This window comes from Haliaeetus albicilla, chromosome 8 (genome assembly GCF_947461875.1).
Source record: "Haliaeetus albicilla chromosome 8, bHalAlb1.1, whole genome shotgun sequence".
NCBI classification, from domain to species: domain Eukaryota; kingdom Metazoa; phylum Chordata; class Aves; order Accipitriformes; family Accipitridae; genus Haliaeetus; species Haliaeetus albicilla.
In genome coordinates this window covers 39,750,048-39,767,985 of record NC_091490.1, presented here as the reverse complement: position 1 = coordinate 39,767,985, position 17,938 = coordinate 39,750,048, and the positions used below count along the sequence as shown (strand labels likewise).

The window sequence follows — 17,938 nt, the reverse complement described above, 5'->3', positions numbered from 1 at the left end:
GTACACAGGCTGTGTTCTGGGGCAGTATCCGATACCCCTAGGCCCTGGAAGACCAAATTCCCCCTTGGTGGGGGAGCTGCTGTCTCTCCCCTCGTGTTTGTATGGCTGGAGTGGGACCCCACGTTGGGGTGGGGGGTCCTAGGCCCGGGCCCAACCCCCCCCCGTATCCATTTCTTGTGTTTGGCATCTGGATTTGGGAGGGGGAAATATCCTGGCCATGCGTGGCCTCTATCCGTGGGCTTCTTCCCCCACCCCGGGCACGTCCCGGGGTGCTGACCACCCCGGCAGCCATGAAGAGAAAGCAACCCCGAGGGAAGACCGCGCCGTTCCCTTGGCAACGAGGGCGGGGCGAGAGCGTCACTTCCTGGAGATGAGAGGGCGGGGCTAGGCAAGTCGCTGTGCAGCGCCGCCCCCGCTTGGGAGGACCGCAGCGGCCGCCCGTCCCTTCGGCAGCCCCGAAAGCGGGGGGGGGGCCCGGACCGGGCCGGGCCGCGGCGGATCATGTCCAGGTACCGGGGGGTACACACACGGACACGGGGCTGCCTCGGCTGGGGAGGCACGAGTGGGTGCTGGGGGTGTCTGTGGGGTCGCGGGGCGGCCGTACACGGGTCAGTGGGGGAGGGGGGGGTCCCACACCGGTCGGTGTATGTGTTTAAGGGGCCCACAGGGGTCGTGGGGGGCGCCCACGCGGGTCGGTGTGTGGGGGTGGGGAGGCCCGCAGCGGTCATTGTGTGGGGGTGGGGAGGCCCAGAGCAGTCAGTGGGGGGGGGCCACACCGGTCAGTGTGTGTGTGGGGCCACACCGGTCAGTGGGGGGTGTGTGGGGACCACAGTGATCGTGGGGGGGGTCCCACCAGTCAGTGTGTGTTTGGGGGGGTCCTCCAGTTCGACACGGGGTCAGTGGGGGAAGTGAGGCCCACAGCCGTTGTTGGGGGGGGGGGGCACGCCGGTCAGCGTGTATGCGTGGGAGGCCCACAGCAGTCGGGGAGGGGGGGCCCACACAGGTCAGTGTGTGTGGGGTGGGGGGGTCCCATGCCTGTCACTGGGGTGGGGGGTCCCACACTGGTCAGCGGGGGTGAGGGCACTCACCGGTCAGTGGGGGGGGGGGTCCCACACAGGTTAATGTGAGTGTGGGGGGTCCAACAGCAGTCAGTGGGTGGAGGGAGGCCCACGCTGGCCAGTGTGTGTGGGGCCCCCCCACATCAACCAGTGGAGAGGGGTGCAGCTGCACCGATCAGTGTGTTTGGGGTGGGGGGTCCATGCTGGTCAGGGTGGGGAGGGGGGGCACCCACTGGTCAGTGGGAGGGGGTTGTCCCCCCATGCTGATCAGTGGAGGGGGCCCATGCAGGTCACTGTGTGTGGGACCCCTCCCCACCAGTCAGTGTATCTGGGGGGGGGGGGTGTCTTCATGCCTGTCAGTGGAGTGGGGAGGCCCACGCTGGTCAGTGTGTGTGGGGGGACACCCAGTGGTCAGTGGGGGGGGATTCCCACTCAGGTCAGTGAGTGGGTGCAGTGTGGATCCCCCACTCTGGCTTTGGGGTGAGTGTTTGTGTATTTTGGGGGGGGGGGGGGAGGAGGGTCAGTGCATGTGCGTGGCGTGGATCCGGCCCCCACGCCAGGCGGTGGGTGGGTGGGTGTGGGGTCAGGGTGGGTGTGTGGTGTGGATCTGGCCCCCGTGCTGGCTGCGGGGCGAGGGCAGCCGGGCAGGCAGGGCTGCCTGCCCACGGGAGTGCGTGTCCCCAGCCGGTGCCGGGGTTCGGCCTGGCGTGAGCGTGACACACGGCGTGAGCGTGACACACGGAGCGTGCGCCGCCGGCAGCTGCCTGCCTCTGCCTGCGTGGACCCACGCCCCGACGTGCCCGTGCAGGTGTGCGGCTGCCGGACACCGCCATCCGCCGCGGGTGCGCGTGGTCCCGCCGGCACGCGGGGTGCCAAACCCAGGGAGGGACGGGGCTGCTGTGTGCCAGGTGCGACGCCGGCCCCGGCACCGCTGTGGATGGTCACCAGCCTGAGGGAGACCCAAATTCAGCCCCGGCCCCTAAAGTGTAGGGCCTGCAGCAGGGTCAGGGCATGGGGCATCCCTTCTCTCTGAATATTTCGGCATATTTTGGTGCTGAGTGCCTTCCTCTCCCGGCTGGGCGGGAGGACTCCCCCCTCCACCCTTTCCTCCCCTTTCCCAGCCCTTCAGAAGCAGATGGAGCGAATTCCTTGGGGTGTGGGCTGGTTTGACATTCCTCAGTGCGAGCCTGTGCCCAAACTTGCAGAAAATAGTTGCTTTTTTTTTTTTTTTCCCCCCCTTTCTCCCCCCTCTTCTTTTTCTCCAGGAGCTCGGCACTCCTGCCGCTCGCCTGTGCGGCCAGGCCTGTGCCAGCATGCAGGGGGGGTCCTGGAGGGGCCATGTCCTTTGTACCACCGACCACACGGCCGTTGTAGAGAGTGTGTGTGTGTATGTGTGCGATCCTGCGCCCGCTGTCCTCGCCTCCTCAGCGTGGGCCTGTGCGCAGGGGCTGTGGTGCATGGTGTGGGGGTGTGTGGGCTGGGACGTGTTGAAGAAGGCTTGGTTTTGGGGGGGGTGCGTGGGTTCAGTGCAAACGTGGGGGCTGTGAGCGGTGGGTGTGCGCTCTGTGTGTGTGTTAGAGGAGGGGACGGTGTGCCTCTCGGCTTGAGACGGTGCGGTGCGTGTGTTCGCCGGTGCGTGGGTGTGCTGGGGAGGTGCATGTTTGTCCCCAGCCATGGGTCACGCATGTCTGGGGGGTGCCCGTTGCAGAGTCCTCACTGCTGCCTGACCTGCCCGTAGGCCACCGCTGCCGCCCGCAGACGGACGGATGGCGGCCGTCCCAGCCCCGACCAGTGCCCCGGCCCGTGGTGGACTGCCGGCGGCAGCCGTGCCGAGGGCCGGCTGAAGACGGGGCCTCTCCGGGCCGTTGTCGTTCCCGGCTTCTCTCCGTTTTGGATCCTCCCTCGCTCCAGGCGCGGCTGCCTTTCGCCTCATCGCCGTCATGAACGGGCTGTCGATCAGCCAACTCTGCTGCCTCTTCTGCTGCCCTCCCTGCCCCAGCCGCATCGCCGCCAAACTGGCCTTCCTGCCCCCGGAGCCCACCTACGCTGTGGTCCCCGAGCCGGAGCCGGTAGGCAGCACCAGTACCGGCTCCCTGCGCGGCGGTGCCGCGGGGCGGTGGAAGCTGCACTTGAAGGACCGGGCGGATTTCCAGTACTCTCAGCGGGAGCTGGACAACATCGAGGTGTTCGTCACCAAAAGCAGCCGAGGGAACCGTGTCGGCTGCATGTATGTCCGCTGCGTGCCAGGTGCCAGGTGAGTCGCCTGTGGATGTGCCGGCCTGGCACTGCTGCCGGTTGTTTGACCCTGCCCTGCTCAACGTTGGGCTGGTGAACTGCCGGCAGGCACGGTGCCATCCTGCCACCTCCCCTTCTTCAGCTGAGTGCCACCTCCTTGCCCTGGCCTGACCCGGCACCTTGCTGAAGGAGCTGGCCCAGCCACAGGGGTTTGGAGGCATCCTGTGGGGTGGGTGAGCTCGGCTCCCAGGACCGGTCTGGCTTGTGGCTGCAGCTGGGAATGGGGTTAAACATGGAGCAGAGGCAAAGCCGGAGGCTGTAGGGATGTAGGGATTCCCTAGGCTGTTCCACAGATCCTCCCCAATGTCACGCCAGTGACGTAACACCGTGGTTGTGAACCGAGTGCCTGCATGAAGCTCTCGGTGAGCGCTGGGGGGTCTGTGCCAGCCATTCGCCCTCCGTCCCCAGCCCCAGAGTGACCATGTGGATGGGCGAGAGCCTGTGCCGGCCAGGAGCTGCCTGCAGTGAACCGGGTCTGCATGTTTAGTCTAATTCATGGGCGCATTTGAATCCTCAAGGAAAGTGATAGAAACGAAAGCCAGGAGGGGTTTAAGCACAACCTGCTACTGGTCGCCCCCATGGGTCCGTAAACTGGGAAGCTGGAGAGGGGCAGCCTGGGGTGTGGGATGGAGACCCCTCTGCTGGCTGCCAGTGGCTAGGCATGAGGGGATGGCGCGGGGACAGGAGGGGACTCGGCAGCTGCTCCCTGAGCTGGTGACACAGCATGGGGGTTCAGGTGCGGAGGGAGGACAGGGCCCAAATCCTGCAGCACCCTGGTTGACCCCACACACCAGTATCCTTCCAGGAACAACTTGCTCTCCAAGGAACGGTGTCCACAGAGACCTCTGTGCAGGGGAATGCAGCCTGGATCTGCCCTCAGCTTGCCGTGGGCTTCAAACCCACTGGGTGGGCTTGGGGCGAGGTGGGGATGGCTCTTGTGGGGGTTGGAGAGCTGCATTAAAGGAGACCTCCACAGGCTGCCCAGTGGGGATGTCCACTCTGTCCCTGTGTGTGTTGCGGGTCCCCAGAGAGGAAACTGGTGGGGGGATTGCTCTGCCTGCACATCCGCCGGCCTGCGCCCTGCCGCGGCAAGGCTCGGTGCTGGCCCGGCTCCCAGCCAGCCTGCAGGAGCAGCTCTTCAGCACAGGCTGCAGGGCTGGAGGGAAGAGCCCCGCCTGGGGGGGATCCATCCCTCCCAAACCCCCCAGGACATCAGGTCTTGCTTGCTGTCTGTCCTCCTTGCAGTTTGTCCTGCCACCACCTTCCTGCTGGGGCTTTCTGGGGCATCCAGGCTGGGACGGGGAGGCTCAACCTGGCTGCAGACCTCTCGGACCAACTGTGGGGGCTCAGCAGGCAGTGGGTCCTGCTCCCTCCCTCTGACAGAAGAGAGCCAAGCTTCCATCAATGAGATATTAGTGTTAATTTTTATGATTAACATTGTTTTTCCCCTTATGGTGGAAATTTCTTGTGCCTTGTCACTCCCACAATTCACTTCTCTCCCAGCGTCTGGTGTCTTGCCAGACTCAGGAGAGGAAAAAAAGCTGCTGTCAGAATTCTCTTACTTGAAATCCCCATTGGGCAAACGGCCCCAAATCCTGAGCTTTTTACCAAAAATAGACTCAAAAACTTGAACAGAATCATCCTGCCTTCGGGCTGCCTGTTTCTGCTGGGAGCAAGCCCCTGGCCCCGGGCAGTGAGGAGGGTCCGGGTATCTCTGGGGTTGGACCAGGGGTGTCATGAGGACCTGAGAGGTGTTGGCCCTTCGTGTCCTGGGGTTTGGTTTTCAGCCTCTGAAGCAGATGTCCTGGCTGGTGCTGCCCAGGCACATCGGTCCCCAAGAGCCGCTGGTGGGGCCAGGCAGCGCAGCAGCACCGCAGCAGCGTCCACAATTAACCCGCCATGCTCATCTCTCCCTGGTGCTGCAGGTACACGGTGCTCTTCTCGCATGGCAATGCTGTGGACCTGGGGCAGATGAGCAGCTTCTACATCGGGCTGGGCACCCGCATCAACTGCAACATCTTCTCTTACGACTACTCGGGCTACGGTGTGAGCACGGGCAAGCCCTCGGAGAGGAACCTCTACTCCGACATCGATGCTGCGTGGCAGGCACTGCGGACGCGGTGAGCGGGGCGCCGGACAGGGGGAAGGGAGGACGTCCAGGAAAACCCTGCGGTCCGGCAGTCTGGAAAACAGGAAATCTCCCAGAGAGGGAACCCAGGCCACTCATAACGGGAAGGGGTGGCCGGAAAGCAGCTGCAGGGGGAGTGGGCTGGGTGACCCAGAGGGGCAGGGATGCTGCGGGGGTATGACCTTGCCTGGGGGCACTGGCACAAGCTGTGCTCCCCATCGTGCTGTTCCCAGGCTCTCCCCTGGCTGTGCTCAGCCCCAGTTGCCCAGCCGGGCTCAAGGTGCAGCTCCATGACGGCCTCTGCCTCCTCTGCCCTGCCTGCGGCCAGGCCTGGCTTGCAGCGTGCCCCGGGAACCGGGGGCTGCCCCATGCGGCTGCGATCCGGGGTCCACAAACCTGCCCGTAACCCTGCTCCTGGCAAGGGTGAGCCTTCACACCCCCCACAACTCATCTGGCAGCTCAGCCCTGGCTGCTGGCTGGTCCTGCCGGTGGTGCAGGGCAGCTGCTTTGGGCCCAGCCATGAGGAGCTGGGGGAAGACAGGGGGGACAGAGCCCCATTCCCCACCACCCTACCCAGGAAGCCTTGCAGGGTGCTGTGGCCAGAGCAAGGTGACCCCCTGGGCTGTATCTCCTGGCGATGTGACTCTGGTGCTTGGGTGCTGACCTGCCCTCTTCTCTCCCAGGTATGGGATCAGCCCAGAGAACATTATTTTATATGGACAAAGCATCGGCACGGTGCCCACGGTTGATCTGGCCTCCCGCTACGAGTGTGCTGCCATCGTGCTCCATTCCCCACTCACCTCTGGCATGAGAGTTGCCTTCCCTGAGACCAAGAAGACCTACTGGTTTGATGCCTTCCCCAAGTGAGTGGCCTGAGAAGGGACAGGGGTCAGCTCTGCAGGGGCAGTACCCAGACCAGCTCTGTCCTGGACGCTAGCCCTGGCCACGAAGAGGGCTTATGGTGAAAACTGTGGTCCTGTTTCCTATGATAGGCTTAAACACGCCCATCGGCATCCTCTTGCCTTGCATTTGGTCCCCTCTGGGGGATCGTAACCCTCCCTGGGGTCACCGTGCCCCCTCCTGACGGCCATGCCATGTGTGCATCCCACATCCCCTGGTGGAATCACCTCCTGGTGATCCTGTCCCAGTGTCTTTGCCCACCAGCTTTGGGGCTCTGCCACCGGCCCCTTGTCAGGTATCACGAGCCCCAGTGGTCCCTGGGACCCCTTTCTCCCCCAAGAGTAATTTCTTGGGCTTTTTTCCCCTCCTCTGCAGACGGCAGGGGCAGTGGCACGGAAAGGCAGCACTGAGGTGGGATGAGTTCTTGCTTTGCTTCTCCCTTGCAGTCAGGCCAGCAGGGCCCGAGGGACGGTCCCCGATCCGGAAGCCGTGGCTGGGAGCCACCAGCCCACGCTTTGCATCCCGATGGCCTCGCATGGCCCTTGGGGCTGGGCTGAGAACAGCTGTGCTTCCACTCCTCAAAGCCTGGCACGGCTGATCCTGACACGGGGAGGGCCTGTGCTTATAGTGTCCTGCAGTGATTTCTGTCAGCCCTGCCTAGGTCCCACAGGGCTGTTGTCACTGCTGTCTGGTACTTGTCTGTCATGCTGGGGGAAATCTTGTCTCGGAGCTCACTCTTGGCAGAAGCTCCGTGTCCCCATGCTCTGCTGCAATCAAAGCGCATTTCCTGGTCCCTCTCCCCAAGGGAATGTGTTTTGGGGGGGCAGGAGGAATGGGAGTGCCTTGATCCCTGTACTTACCCCCCTCTCTCATCTCTTCTCCGCCCACCTTTTTGGCAGCATTGAGAAGATCTCCAAAATCACCTCTCCTGTCCTCATCATCCATGGCACGGAGGACGAAGTCATCGACTTTTCCCATGGCCTGGCGCTTTTCGAACGCTGCCCCAAGGCTGTGGAGCCGCTGTGGGTGGATGGGGCCGGGCACAATGACATTGAACTCTACAGCCAGTACCTCGAGCGCCTTCGGAAATTCATCTCCCAGGAGCTGGCCAGCCAACGCAACTAGCCGCGGGGCGGGGGGACGGGCAGGGGGTTTCTGCCTGTTTCTCCAGTTCTCCCAGTGTCCCTCCCCAGACCCTGCTGCTGGAGGTGCAATGAGTTTGTACAGCCTCAGCTCCAGGCTTGGGAGAGGGCAGGAGGCCCTGGAGCAGACGGTGCGTTTCCTCTTGGACATGAGCACAACTCTCCTCCCTCCCAGTGTCAGCCCGGCGCTGCTGGCACCACCGGCCGGGCTGGCAAGAGATGGCAGCTCCCTCCTTCCCCCTTCCCCAGAAAGATGAGAGCCCACCCTCTTGATGGTGTATCCTTGGCTTTGGACATGTCCCTGTCCTCTCTCCTAAAACAGCGAACTCCTGAATTCCTCCTGGCTGCTCTGCTGCTCTGACTATAGCAATAAGGCGAGTTGGAGAGGGGCTGGGGGCCCAGCCCCCTCCCTGGCATTGCTGCGGGGCGGGACGGAGGAGGTGGCAGTTCCTGCTCTCGTCGGAGCTTTCCCGGGATCGGCGCTGGTGGCGGCGGCATACCTGGTGTTTGCCCCGTGGCTGGGGCAGAGCCGTGTCCCCAGTGGCAGTTTGGGGATGCATGGAGGATGTGCCCCCCTGCCCCATGCCCTCTACAGTCTGGCCTTGCTCTGCCTTCTCGGAGCGCTCCCCATGTTCAGGTCACCCCTGGAAAACATCGTCCGGTACCGCTTGCTTATGGTGCATTCGGGAAACGGGGCGAGGAAACCAGGCACCGAATAAAGAGCAGAGGTTTAATGTTTTACCCGTGTGTGCCCTTTCCCTGCATATGCCTGGGGTTGCCTCCCTGTGACCCAGCCAAGGGGACCAAGCCCCAGTGCCTGTGGGATCCAGCCCCTCGGCTTTCCCCGCTGGACAATCCCTCTGTTGAATTGCACTTGGCTGGATCCCCAGTGCTTGTCACCCTCCTCTGGGGACCGGGCAGCAGGTGGGGAAGGAGCCCTTGGTCCCCTGGGACCAGGCTGGAAAGGTCTATCTCTTCAAATCAAGCCGTGGGGACAACGGGGGCCCATTCCCTTGCCAGCCCATCCCATTTCATTAAGGGATCCCATGAGATTATGAGGGCAGAGGTGGAGGATGGCCTCAGCCTCCTAGGATCTGTGGCACGGGGAGCTCCGGTGTGCCGCAGGGGAAGGGGAATGTCCCCATGGCCTGCCAGTGTACCAGGGCCAGTGTTGTGAGGGATGCAGTGCGGTCCTTAGTGGGCAGGGTGGCCCTGGGGGGAGCAAATCTTACTTTTTACCTGCTCTGCACCTAGCTGTGCCCCTGGCTGCATGGGGACCTCTGCGATTACTGGTGTGTGCTGGCCACAGAGGCAGGTGTGTGGGGCATCCCACTGTGCCCTCCTGCCAGCAGACGGGGTGTTTTGCCCCACAAAAAGGCAGAGTGCTCGGGGTTGTGCTTTTTGGGTCAGCCCCTGCTCTGAAATCACCCTGGGAAGAGCTGTTCAAAGTATCCGTGTGTTTTCCTGCCCCCGGGACATCCTGCACCCCAACCCAAAGAGCAAAGCACCGCTCTGCTCCTTCCTGTGTCCACAGGGATCCTAACGGGGCTCCCAGGCACCAGTTCCCCCCTCTCTGTCCCTGTCACCCTCATGTCCCCTCCTCCCTGGTGCGAGGCCGTGGGGCCCGGCGGGCTCATGTGAGGAGCGATAATCTCCTTAGGCGGCTCTCAGAGGGGCTCAGGGGCCTTGTGGTGGGGCCTCGTTGCAGCCCCACGCTCAGAGCACTCAAATGCACCTATTGTTTGGGGCTGGGGGCCATGGGGGGGCTGAAGCGGGGGGGCATGGGACCCCCAGCTCCCCACCGATCCCTCACCATACACCCCCAGGGACCAGGGTGCTCCAGTAGAGGAGGGGGAACCCTTCCTTGGCGCTGGGGCTCTGCAGGAGCTAGAAGAGGAGTTGGATGTTGGGGCTCTGGGTCATCATCCCCTTTTTCCAGGGTGGCATTGGCCTCCAGAAGCTGGGATGTCTGGCTTCTCCCTGAGCATCCCCCAGCCCTCCCCTCCCTTCCCCGGCTCACCGCATGCAGCTGCTGGGTGATTTTAGAGCCTTTAGCTCACACGTGTGCTGGAAGCCAAAGCCACCGCAGTCACCCAGCCCAGCTCCCCTCCGGCCCCAGCCCCGATTAGCAGGGCTGGAGCAGCCCACGGCACCCTAATCCTGACATAGAGACGTTTTGTTTGCACCAAGGGTATTTTTATCCTCTTACTGCTGCCTGTTTCCTGTTGAGCTGCGGATACTTTAGAGCAGCTCTGCATTGCCGGCAGGACATCTCAGAGCCAGTGGCTGGGTTCAGGGGGATGTCGGGGTGGCTTGAGTTTGTGTTTACTGTGTCTCATTTTAAAAATAAAATAGGGCAAAAAGACAGAAATGTTCAGCCTGATCCCCAGAATTTAGACCCAGCTCAGGCATATGGGATCCTGGTGAGCCGGACATTGCTGGCTGCCACCTCCATGATGGGGAGCCATGGCTGTGATCCCTGGTCATTAGGGAATGGAACTTTTTGGGTCTGGATCCTTCACTGCTCCTGGCCTGAGAGGGCTCAGGCTCTGTCCTCACCCGGGCACAAGCAGCTGGAATGAGGAGGGAGGGGAGAAGCACTAATCCATACGTGAGCTGCAGGGTTCCCAAAAGGCATGAGCCATGAGCCAGACCTGCCCTGGGGGGGTCCTAGGTGCGGTGTTCCCCACCAGTGGGGCCAAACTGGGCCATGAGCCACTGGGACGGCACTTCTGTCCCAACCACTGGTGCCATGGTTTGGGAGCACCAGCAGGGGATGGGGAAGGAAAAGGGCTGGGCTGGGGCTGGACCTGGATGGGGTTTGGTGCCTGGAGGGGGACTCTGCCGAAACTGTGGTCTCAGAGGCGGGGAAAGGCAGAGTCAGGCTTCAGAGTGTCCCCAAAGTCCCTCCCGCAGCCACAGCAGAGAGGGGATGGGGCAGGCGTCCCCCCGGGGTCTTTTTGAAGTCCCCGGCCAGAAGAGCCGGGGCACAGGCAGCTCCTGCTCCCATTGCTGCGGAGTCATAGGCACATGGCTGGGCTGGGGGGTGCCTACGTGTGCCTGTGTGTAATGGCCGTGAAAGGGGATGACGTACTGGATGTCTCAGGGATCCTGTCAGGGAAAGGATGGGATACCCGCTGCGATGATGTGATGAGCCCTCGGCAGAGGTGCAATGCTGGTGCGGACGAGGCCGTGGACGAAGGCAGGTGTGGGGGACATCGGGCTCACCGGGTGACCAGCCAAGAGGGGTTTAAGTCTCTTTTGGGGCATAAATGAGGCTTTTGATGGCCAGGGCCTGCGTGCCACAGTCATGAGACCCCGTTCACAGGCCGAGCTCAGTCATGGGATCCAGGAAACTGAATTAAAGCATCTTAAGGAGCTTTTTTCCGAGCTCTGCTCTAGTTTTTCACGTGCTTGTCATATGAACAAAGACGGTATAAAAGGGCAGAGGGGAAGGATCCCATCTGTGGTCGGGCTGGGGAGAGGGGAGGGCACTGGAGGAGGGATGCCAGGGTGAGGGGCTCTGCACGGCGCTGGCTAAGATGGAGGGAAGGGGACAGGGAAGGACAAGGAGAGGAGAGGATGTGCTGGCAGCAGCCTCTGGCTCTGCCCTGCCAGGTGAGTGAGGCAACGACCTGGGGCTGGTGGGGGACAGCTGGGGACAGGGATGGTGGCAGGTCTGGGGGAGCAAAGCCCGTCTTTCCCTGGTCCTCAAGCAGCACAGACGCTGTGAGCATCCCGGCGTGCCCGCGGCTGCACCCAGACACCAGCCGGCACTTCCCTGGTGAGAGACGGTGAGTGTGGGACTGCGTCACGGAAAGGAGAGAGCATGGGGTGCAGGGGGGTACCCACCACCCTGCGCTGTCGGCTGGGGTGGGATGGGGGTGGCGGGTGCCCAGTGGTCCCCGAGATCCCCCTGTGCTGGGTTGGGTCCTGGGAAGGGTGCCTGGGCCCGGTCTCTGTGGGTGGGCAACTGCGGGGTGGACCCACGCAGCTCTGCGCTGTGCACATACGTGTGCAAACACCCACATGTGTGTACGTGCACACACATGTACACACAGATGCGTGTGCCTGCAGACACGCATACATGCATTCACACTTGCACACAGACATCCGAGCACACAGCGACCTGCACACGCATACGTGCACACCTGCACGGTCTTGCACATGCATTCACCTCCACGCATGTGCACACATATGGCTATGCACGCATGTGCACACACCCTGGCACAGACATGCATGTGCACACATATGTGGATGTGCACACACTCCCATACGCTGCCCTTTTGGTGCCGTACTCCTCACCCCCTCAGGTTTGCACACACAAACCCACACGTTCACCTACAACCCCCTCGCAAAAGCCAGCGCTGCCCAAGCATGTGGCCCCGCTCACACCCTGCATGCTCACCATGTCCCAAAATGCCCCAGAGAAGCAGTGCCGGGGCTGGCGGGTCACACCAGAGAGGTCTGTGGGCTGGTTTTCACAGGCTGGGGATCCCCCAGCTCCCCTGGGGTTCCTGCCCCCTTCCCTCCCCTCCTGGCTCACGTCTCTCCTCTGTCTGCAGGAGTGCTCGGCGGGAGGATTGTGGGGTCGCGGCCCCCTGCCCCCTGTGAGCTTCCCTTTGTCATCCTATGCCTGAGCGATGCCTGGAGGCTGGGACGGTGAAGGGAGGCCCACGGGCTGCCACAGCCCTGCGGCGACGACGCCTGGACAGCACATGCGGGACCACACAGCCGGGGCCAGGAGCTGAGTCCTGGGTGGGGGGGCTGGGAGCACCCTGGGGGGGGCTGGAGCATCCCCTTGGGGGGCCAGAAGCACCCTGGGGGGCTGGGAGCACTCTTGGGGAGCTGGAGCATCCTCCCCGGACTGGCCGATACCCAGTGGGTTGGGGCTGGGCAGTGTGGGATGCGGTGGCCGGGCCATTGCCCCAGGATGTGGACGGAGGACCCCTGGCCACGGGGGGGAGGCCTGGGGAGTGGGGCTGGGGAGGAGTATCCCATGGGGGACGTGGACTGTGGCGGGATACATGTGGGGTGGTACCAGGACTGGGGTACCAGGAGTACCAGGATTGGTATCACCGCACGCATCAAATAGCCCATCCCTGTGAAGAGATGAACCTGCCTGAGGATGTTTTAGCAGCTCTGGGGAAGCCTCTGTTCTCTCACTGCCCTGTTTCTTTCTCCAACTTTGCAAACTCCTGGCTGATGCCTTGTGCTGGGGCCATGCTGGGACAACCGGAAAGTTCTCATGTGGATGGAGAGAAAATCTGTAACCCCCACTGTGGGGAGCGGAAACTTGCCCCAGGAGGTGCTTTTTTACGGTGATGCAAAATAACAAGCAGGGAGTGGAGGTCTGCAAGGCGGGAGGCTCCCACCACACAAGCATCTCCGTCTGGTTTCCTTTTTTTTTGGTTCTTTTCTCCCCAAAAACTCGACCCAATGCACCTGGCTGTGGGTTTATTGTGGGGTGGGGATCAGCTGCAGGGAGGCAGGAGCCCATTCTCCACAGGGGCTGCTGCGCCTGGGCTGGTGGGTGGGATTTTGGGGACACCCTTGAACCCCAGCTGTCCTAGGGCTGGATCTGGCCTTCCGCCCCGGTGAGCAAACTGCGAGCATCCCCCGTGGTGGGTCTGGAGCCACGTTTCTGGGTCACATCCTCCGTTCAGTCCTTGCTGTGTTGGGGGACACCTAGCACAGCGCGAGGTCTCCCCAGTACAGGGAGCAGGACCCTGCTGTCACCCAGCAGCAGTAACGGGCTGTCGTGGCGATGGGTTTGGCCCAGATGCGGTGGCATCCCTCTGCTTGGCTCTCCCCAGGGAAGAAAGGGGCAAAAATGCGGAGGGACATGCGCCAGCGCAGCCCTCGCTCCCGAGGGCATCCTAACGATCCTTAGGCACTGGCGCACGTCTGTCTGTGCTGCCCCTTGCCCCACGTTGGGACCCAAAGTGCTGTGACAACCCTGCCACATGCCCAAACCCTGTTCCGAGGTTGTTCCTCTCCTTAACTTAAATCGGGACATTTGGCTGTCTGATGTGAGCTGTGCCAGGAGGCAGAGCAAGCATCAGCCAGGCGTCCTGGGGACAAGCGGCTGAGGAAATCCCCTCATTTCTCTGCAGAGGGGTCGGGAGGTTTTTGGAGGGAGATGAGGTCAGTCTTGGGGATTCATTAGTTGATCTGGGAGGCTGTGGTGGGGGGTTCAGGTCCTTGCAGGGTTGGAGGGACTCGTTTGGGGTGCCGAGCTTGGGGAGCACTTGGATCCACCAGGATGGGTGAATTTGGGTGTCCCTGTTCTCAGAGGGGCTGCCTCAGGGTGCGCAGCAACCCTTGGGACCTTTTCCAGTGCTGCTAACTGGGAACTGAGTGGGCATCCCAGTTAACCAAGCTGCCCCTTTCCACATGGGGAAGCAAAAGCATAGACAAGATTGGCCTGAATCAATCAACAAAGGACAGTTTAACCATGTGGGGTCCTCTAGGTCTGGACAGAAGTGAATGGTTTATTTTATATTATTTTTTTTTTGCCAGCTTGTGAGTTGAGTAAGCATGGGGCAAGAAATATAAGGAAGGGAAATAATGTTATTCAGCGTGTGTCTGTGCACGTGGTCTTTCTACAGAGTTCTCTCTATTACAGCTGAAGTTATATAAAATAGATTTATCTATATCATAAAAATGCTTTCTTTTTTTGGGGCAAAGCATAGCTTGCTTTTCTAGCACTTGTGGGAGGCGGGGAGCTGGCTGGCAGGAGTGTGGGTAGGGATGCTCAGCACGAGCCCTCCCTGGGTACCTTGTAAAGCACCTTGTGTTGGTTGCATGTTTCTGCCGGAGGGAAGGCTGCTGATATCCTGGTGTTTCCTGCTTTTTAAAAGCTTTTTATTGATTATTCAGGTTTCCCAGGGCTGGCAGCTGCTCGCCTCCAAACCTCGGCAGTGCTGGGGCATCGGTCTCCTGCCCGTTCCCCCCTGCACGTTGGCCAGGCATGGTGGTGGGTTCGTCTCCTGACATCCTCAGCTCCCAGACTTGGTCTGCTGGGACACTGTGGGGGGGGCAATGGGTAGGGAGGAGGCACCATCATCACCTTGTTGCGGTGCTGTATTTGAAAATAAAGTGGTTTTGTTTTTTTTTAAGACTACTATGAAACATGACTTTTGTAATCTTTCCCTTGGCCTTCCCTGGGGCCGAGGACGACGACTCCTTGTGCACTTTTCTCTATATCATCTAGCTGGCTCCCTGCACTGCCTCAGCGCTTTCCACCCTCTCTCCCATCTCTCCTTTCAAAAGCGATGAGGCTTTTCTGGATCATCCCTTCTCTCTGGGCTGGGGCTTCCGTCTCCATTTAATGGGATTTCTCCTTGAAGGCCTTGGTTGCTTGCTGTCATCCCAAAACAGCCTTATCTGCTGAAGGTGGAGACTCCCTCCTCTGAAAACTCAAGGTAGGGGCACTGCTGGGTGGTTCCTAGGTGCTGCAGATGCCCCTCACCTGCCTGAACCCCCCCAGGGCCAGCTCCGAGTCCCTGCTCTGGTGCCTACTCGACACAGACAGATTGCTATTTACCATGTGCCTCAGTTTCCCCACTGGTAAATACGCGTGTGATGATTGCCTGGGGAAAAGGAGGGAGGGCTGGGTCTTCATGGTGGGGAGCAGCACAGAGTGAGTTCGCTCCTCTGCGTGGCCTCAGGTGGGTTATTTCTGCCTCAGGTCCCTCTGCCAAAACCTGGCTGGTGTTCTGCTGCTTTCCTGAAGGCCGACGCCGTGCTGAGGGTGGTGGGCCATGCTGGGGGTGGTGGGCCGCAGCACAAGGAGCCCAGGGCCGTCCCTCTGGCCGCAGCAGGAGAGACCTGGCGGTGTTTGGGTGGAACAGAGGTGGCCCAGCCCGGGGTGTGAGGCAGCAAGACGGGGTGGCCGCACGGCTGGGGCCTGCACCCATGTTCCCCTCGCTCTGCGGCTTTGGGGGGAGCGGGTGCAGCAGTGTGCCCCAAACCAGCTGAACTGGGAAATACTCTCGATGGCATCTCCTACAAACTGGTCACACACCAGTTGTGGCTCCGGGAGGGCGATGAGTGACTGACCTCCAGCCGCGGGGGTCTGTCCCCCTGCAGCCCGCGGGGGCCCGAAACCGCCCCAGGCCCCTTCCTGAGGGAGGGACCCACCCCAGACTCCTCCCGTCGGTGCCCCCAGGCCCGCAGAGGCCGGGTAGGCCCCGACACCCCGAGGGAGGCGGCCGACGGGCCGAGCTCACCTCAGCGCGAGCGCCCCCCTCTGGCCGCCATTTTCCATCGCCCGCCCTCGCCCTTAGCCCCGCCCCCGGCCCCGCCCCGCGCTCCGCTCAGGCGCGCCGCGGGCAGCCCTGTGCGGGCAGCGGCGTCGCGGGGGCTTCGCCGCCGGGCCTGGCGCTTCCAAGATGGCGGCGGCGCCGGAGCCGGCGGTGTGAGGCGAGAGCGCGTCGCCGCCGCCGCCCGCGCCTCCTCTCCCCTCCCCGGCGCCCCGGCCCCTGCTCCCCGCCCCGCAGCCGGCGGGATGCTGAGATCCACCGGCTATTTCCGCGGCATCGACTGCCCTTTCCTCAGCGCCGGGGGGCCGGGGCCGGGCGGGGGCCCGCCCTGCCGCCGGCCCTACTGCCACTTCCGGCACCCCCCGGTGGCGGCGGCGGCGGCGGCGGCGCGGTGCGGAGCCTCCGGCGGCCCCGGCGCGGGGGTCGCGCTCGGCCACGGCGCAGGTACGGCCCTGGCCCGGCCCGGCGGGTCGCGGTACCTCCTTCCCTTTCCCCCGTCTCTTTCCCTCCCCGGGCTGTGGCCGCTCCCGGCCCTGCGCCGCCCTCGCCCCGCGGTCCCGCCGCCTCCCACCCCGGCAGCAGCGTGTCCTCCCCCTGGCAAGGACAGGCCCGTGCCCTTTCTCCTTCTCACGCCTGCCCGCCTTTCAGGGCCTGGATCTGCCTCCGAGTCCTCTAAACCCCACCTGCTGCCAGGGCTCGGGTGTTTCCCCCTCAAGCCCCTCTCGAGTGGGATGTTCTCATGGGGGTCTGTCAGTACCATCCAGGTGGGGCAGGTGGGTCCCGCTTGCCCCTGAGCTCTTGTGTTTGCTTGTGCTCTCTGGGCCCTTCGGTGTCACCTCTTGTTGCCTCCAAAGGAGCGTCTGAAGGGCCTTTTCTGCCCCTCCAGGTGAGAGAGAGATGGGTGTCTCCTCCTCATCGTCGTCAGTCGGATCCCACAGTTGCCATCTGACGGGGGGTGGTGGGGAGCAGCTTTCCAAAATGTCCGATTGCCTGAGGTCAGCCTGTCTCTCATCACCAGGATGGAGGCTGCAGAAGGGCAGCTCTGTTCTGATCCCTTTCTTTGTCCCTCCAGGCACCACAGCTCACGTGGCAATGAGGTGTCAGGGCAGTCTCTCACTCAAACCTTTGCTAAGAGTTGCTGTGCCATCACAACCCTTCAGGAGATGCATGGGCTTTGGGAGCTGGAGGTGATGTGTTCTCTTGTCCAGTGCTGCGAGGCAGGTCCTGCTAGTGGGGTGTCGTGGGGCGGGGGCTGCGGTGAGCCGGGCCCCCTCCCTCTGAGGGTCTTGAGTAAGGCATGGAGTGCTGCCAGGTTTCTCAGATGAAGCTTGGCTACAAAAAAGCTAGTGAGCTATTGTTCTCCTCCATTCTTCCAGCAACTCGTGTTGTTTTACTTACACACATTATTTGCTGATCTGCTTATTTATCTGGAGAGAAAAGCCTTCATTCTTTTCCCTAGAAAAAATGCTGCTTGCTTTATTTTTGTTAAAGCTGTGTTATTTCAGTTAGGTATACTTGCTAGTATGTATGGTCTCTAACAACCTGAAGCAGAAGTTGTCAAAATAAAGCATGACTTGTGTTTTTTCTGTGCCTGCTTAACTTTGGGTTATTCACAAGTTTGGAAGATGATTAATTCTTCGTGTCTCCTGGCTACCTGGTCAACTTACCACAACTGTGGTTTAGTTTAGAATAAAGGAAGCGTGCGTACTCAGGGCTGTCGCAGGCAGGCAGATACCATATTAGAAAGACAAAAGTTTTTGCCTCTTTCGGTGTTATTTTGAATTTGAAAAGCTCCGTAGAACCCTTTAGGATGGTCCTCTAGGTGCTTGATATTATAATTATGTTTCACTGTACTATTCCTGTTTGTCTTTAAATATCTGTAGAGTGTCAGTTTTGGAACTAGATTTGCTCATTTTGGTCTGCCACCTGAAACAGATGCTGCTGTACTAAATAAAAGCTGGTGCTGGTTTTGATTTTCGAAATGGGGAAGTGAAGGTTCATCTTTAGTAAAACCTCCTGCTGCACTTGGAAGGTGTGTGCAGCTTCTAATACTGGCTGAAAAGTGTTCATGTAAGAGCTGAGCGTAAATGACAAGAAAGAAATTATCCAAATGTCTTGTTAGGCCTGGCTAGGATGTGTTAGTGACCC

General features: G+C 61.4%; 2 protein-coding genes and 1 long non-coding RNA gene across 5 annotated transcripts in view; 2 read left to right on the top strand and 1 right to left on the bottom strand.

The window, feature by feature from the left end:
* Positions 1-381: 381 nt before the first annotated feature.
* Positions 382-8,264, top strand: ABHD17A (abhydrolase domain containing 17A, depalmitoylase). Of its 2 annotated transcripts, none has more exons than XM_069790117.1 (5): positions 382-509; positions 2,797-3,312; positions 5,279-5,473; positions 6,165-6,344; positions 7,281-8,264. In XM_069790117.1, exons 2-5 carry the CDS (start codon positions 2,999-3,001, stop codon positions 7,504-7,506), a joined length of 915 nt encoding a protein of 304 aa, XP_069646218.1. In that variant the 5' UTR covers positions 382-509; positions 2,797-2,998; the 3' UTR covers positions 7,507-8,264. The 2 variants fall into 2 exon arrangements, with proteins under 2 accessions (XP_069646218.1, XP_069646219.1); XM_069790118.1 differs by having other exon boundaries at positions 389-509; positions 2,767-3,312.
* A 6,099-nt stretch (positions 8,265-14,363) lies between these two features.
* Positions 14,364-15,802, bottom strand: LOC138686516 (uncharacterized). Of its 2 annotated transcripts, none has more exons than XR_011325883.1 (2): positions 15,758-15,802; positions 14,364-14,607 (listed from the first exon to the last, which is right to left on the bottom strand). It is a non-coding gene; the product is annotated as an uncharacterized lncRNA (long non-coding RNA). The 2 variants fall into 2 exon arrangements; XR_011325884.1 differs by lacking the exon at positions 15,758-15,802 and adding an exon at positions 15,073-15,709.
* A 97-nt stretch (positions 15,803-15,899) lies between these two features.
* REXO1 (RNA exonuclease 1 homolog) overlaps positions 15,900-17,938 on the top strand; it is a 42,360-nt gene continuing 40,321 nt past the window's right edge. The window contains exon 1 of the mRNA XM_069790114.1: positions 15,900-16,234. Within this exon, the coding sequence (XP_069646215.1) occupies positions 16,036-16,234 (199 nt within the window). The 5' untranslated portion in view covers positions 15,900-16,035. The remainder of the gene's footprint in view (positions 16,235-17,938) is intronic.

Bases quoted from the DNA above. Each gene is read 5' to 3' on its own strand.
- ABHD17A (XM_069790117.1), top strand. From the start codon at position 2,999: ATGAACGGGCTGTCGATCAGCCAACTCTGCTGCCTCTTCTGCTGCCCT. The intron at 3,313-5,278 runs GTGAGTCGCCTG...CTGGTGCTGCAG, and splicing joins CGCTGCGTGCCAGGTGCCAG to GTACACGGTGCTCTTCTCGC. The intron at 5,474-6,164 runs GTGAGCGGGGCG...CTTCTCTCCCAG, and splicing joins TGGCAGGCACTGCGGACGCG to GTATGGGATCAGCCCAGAGA.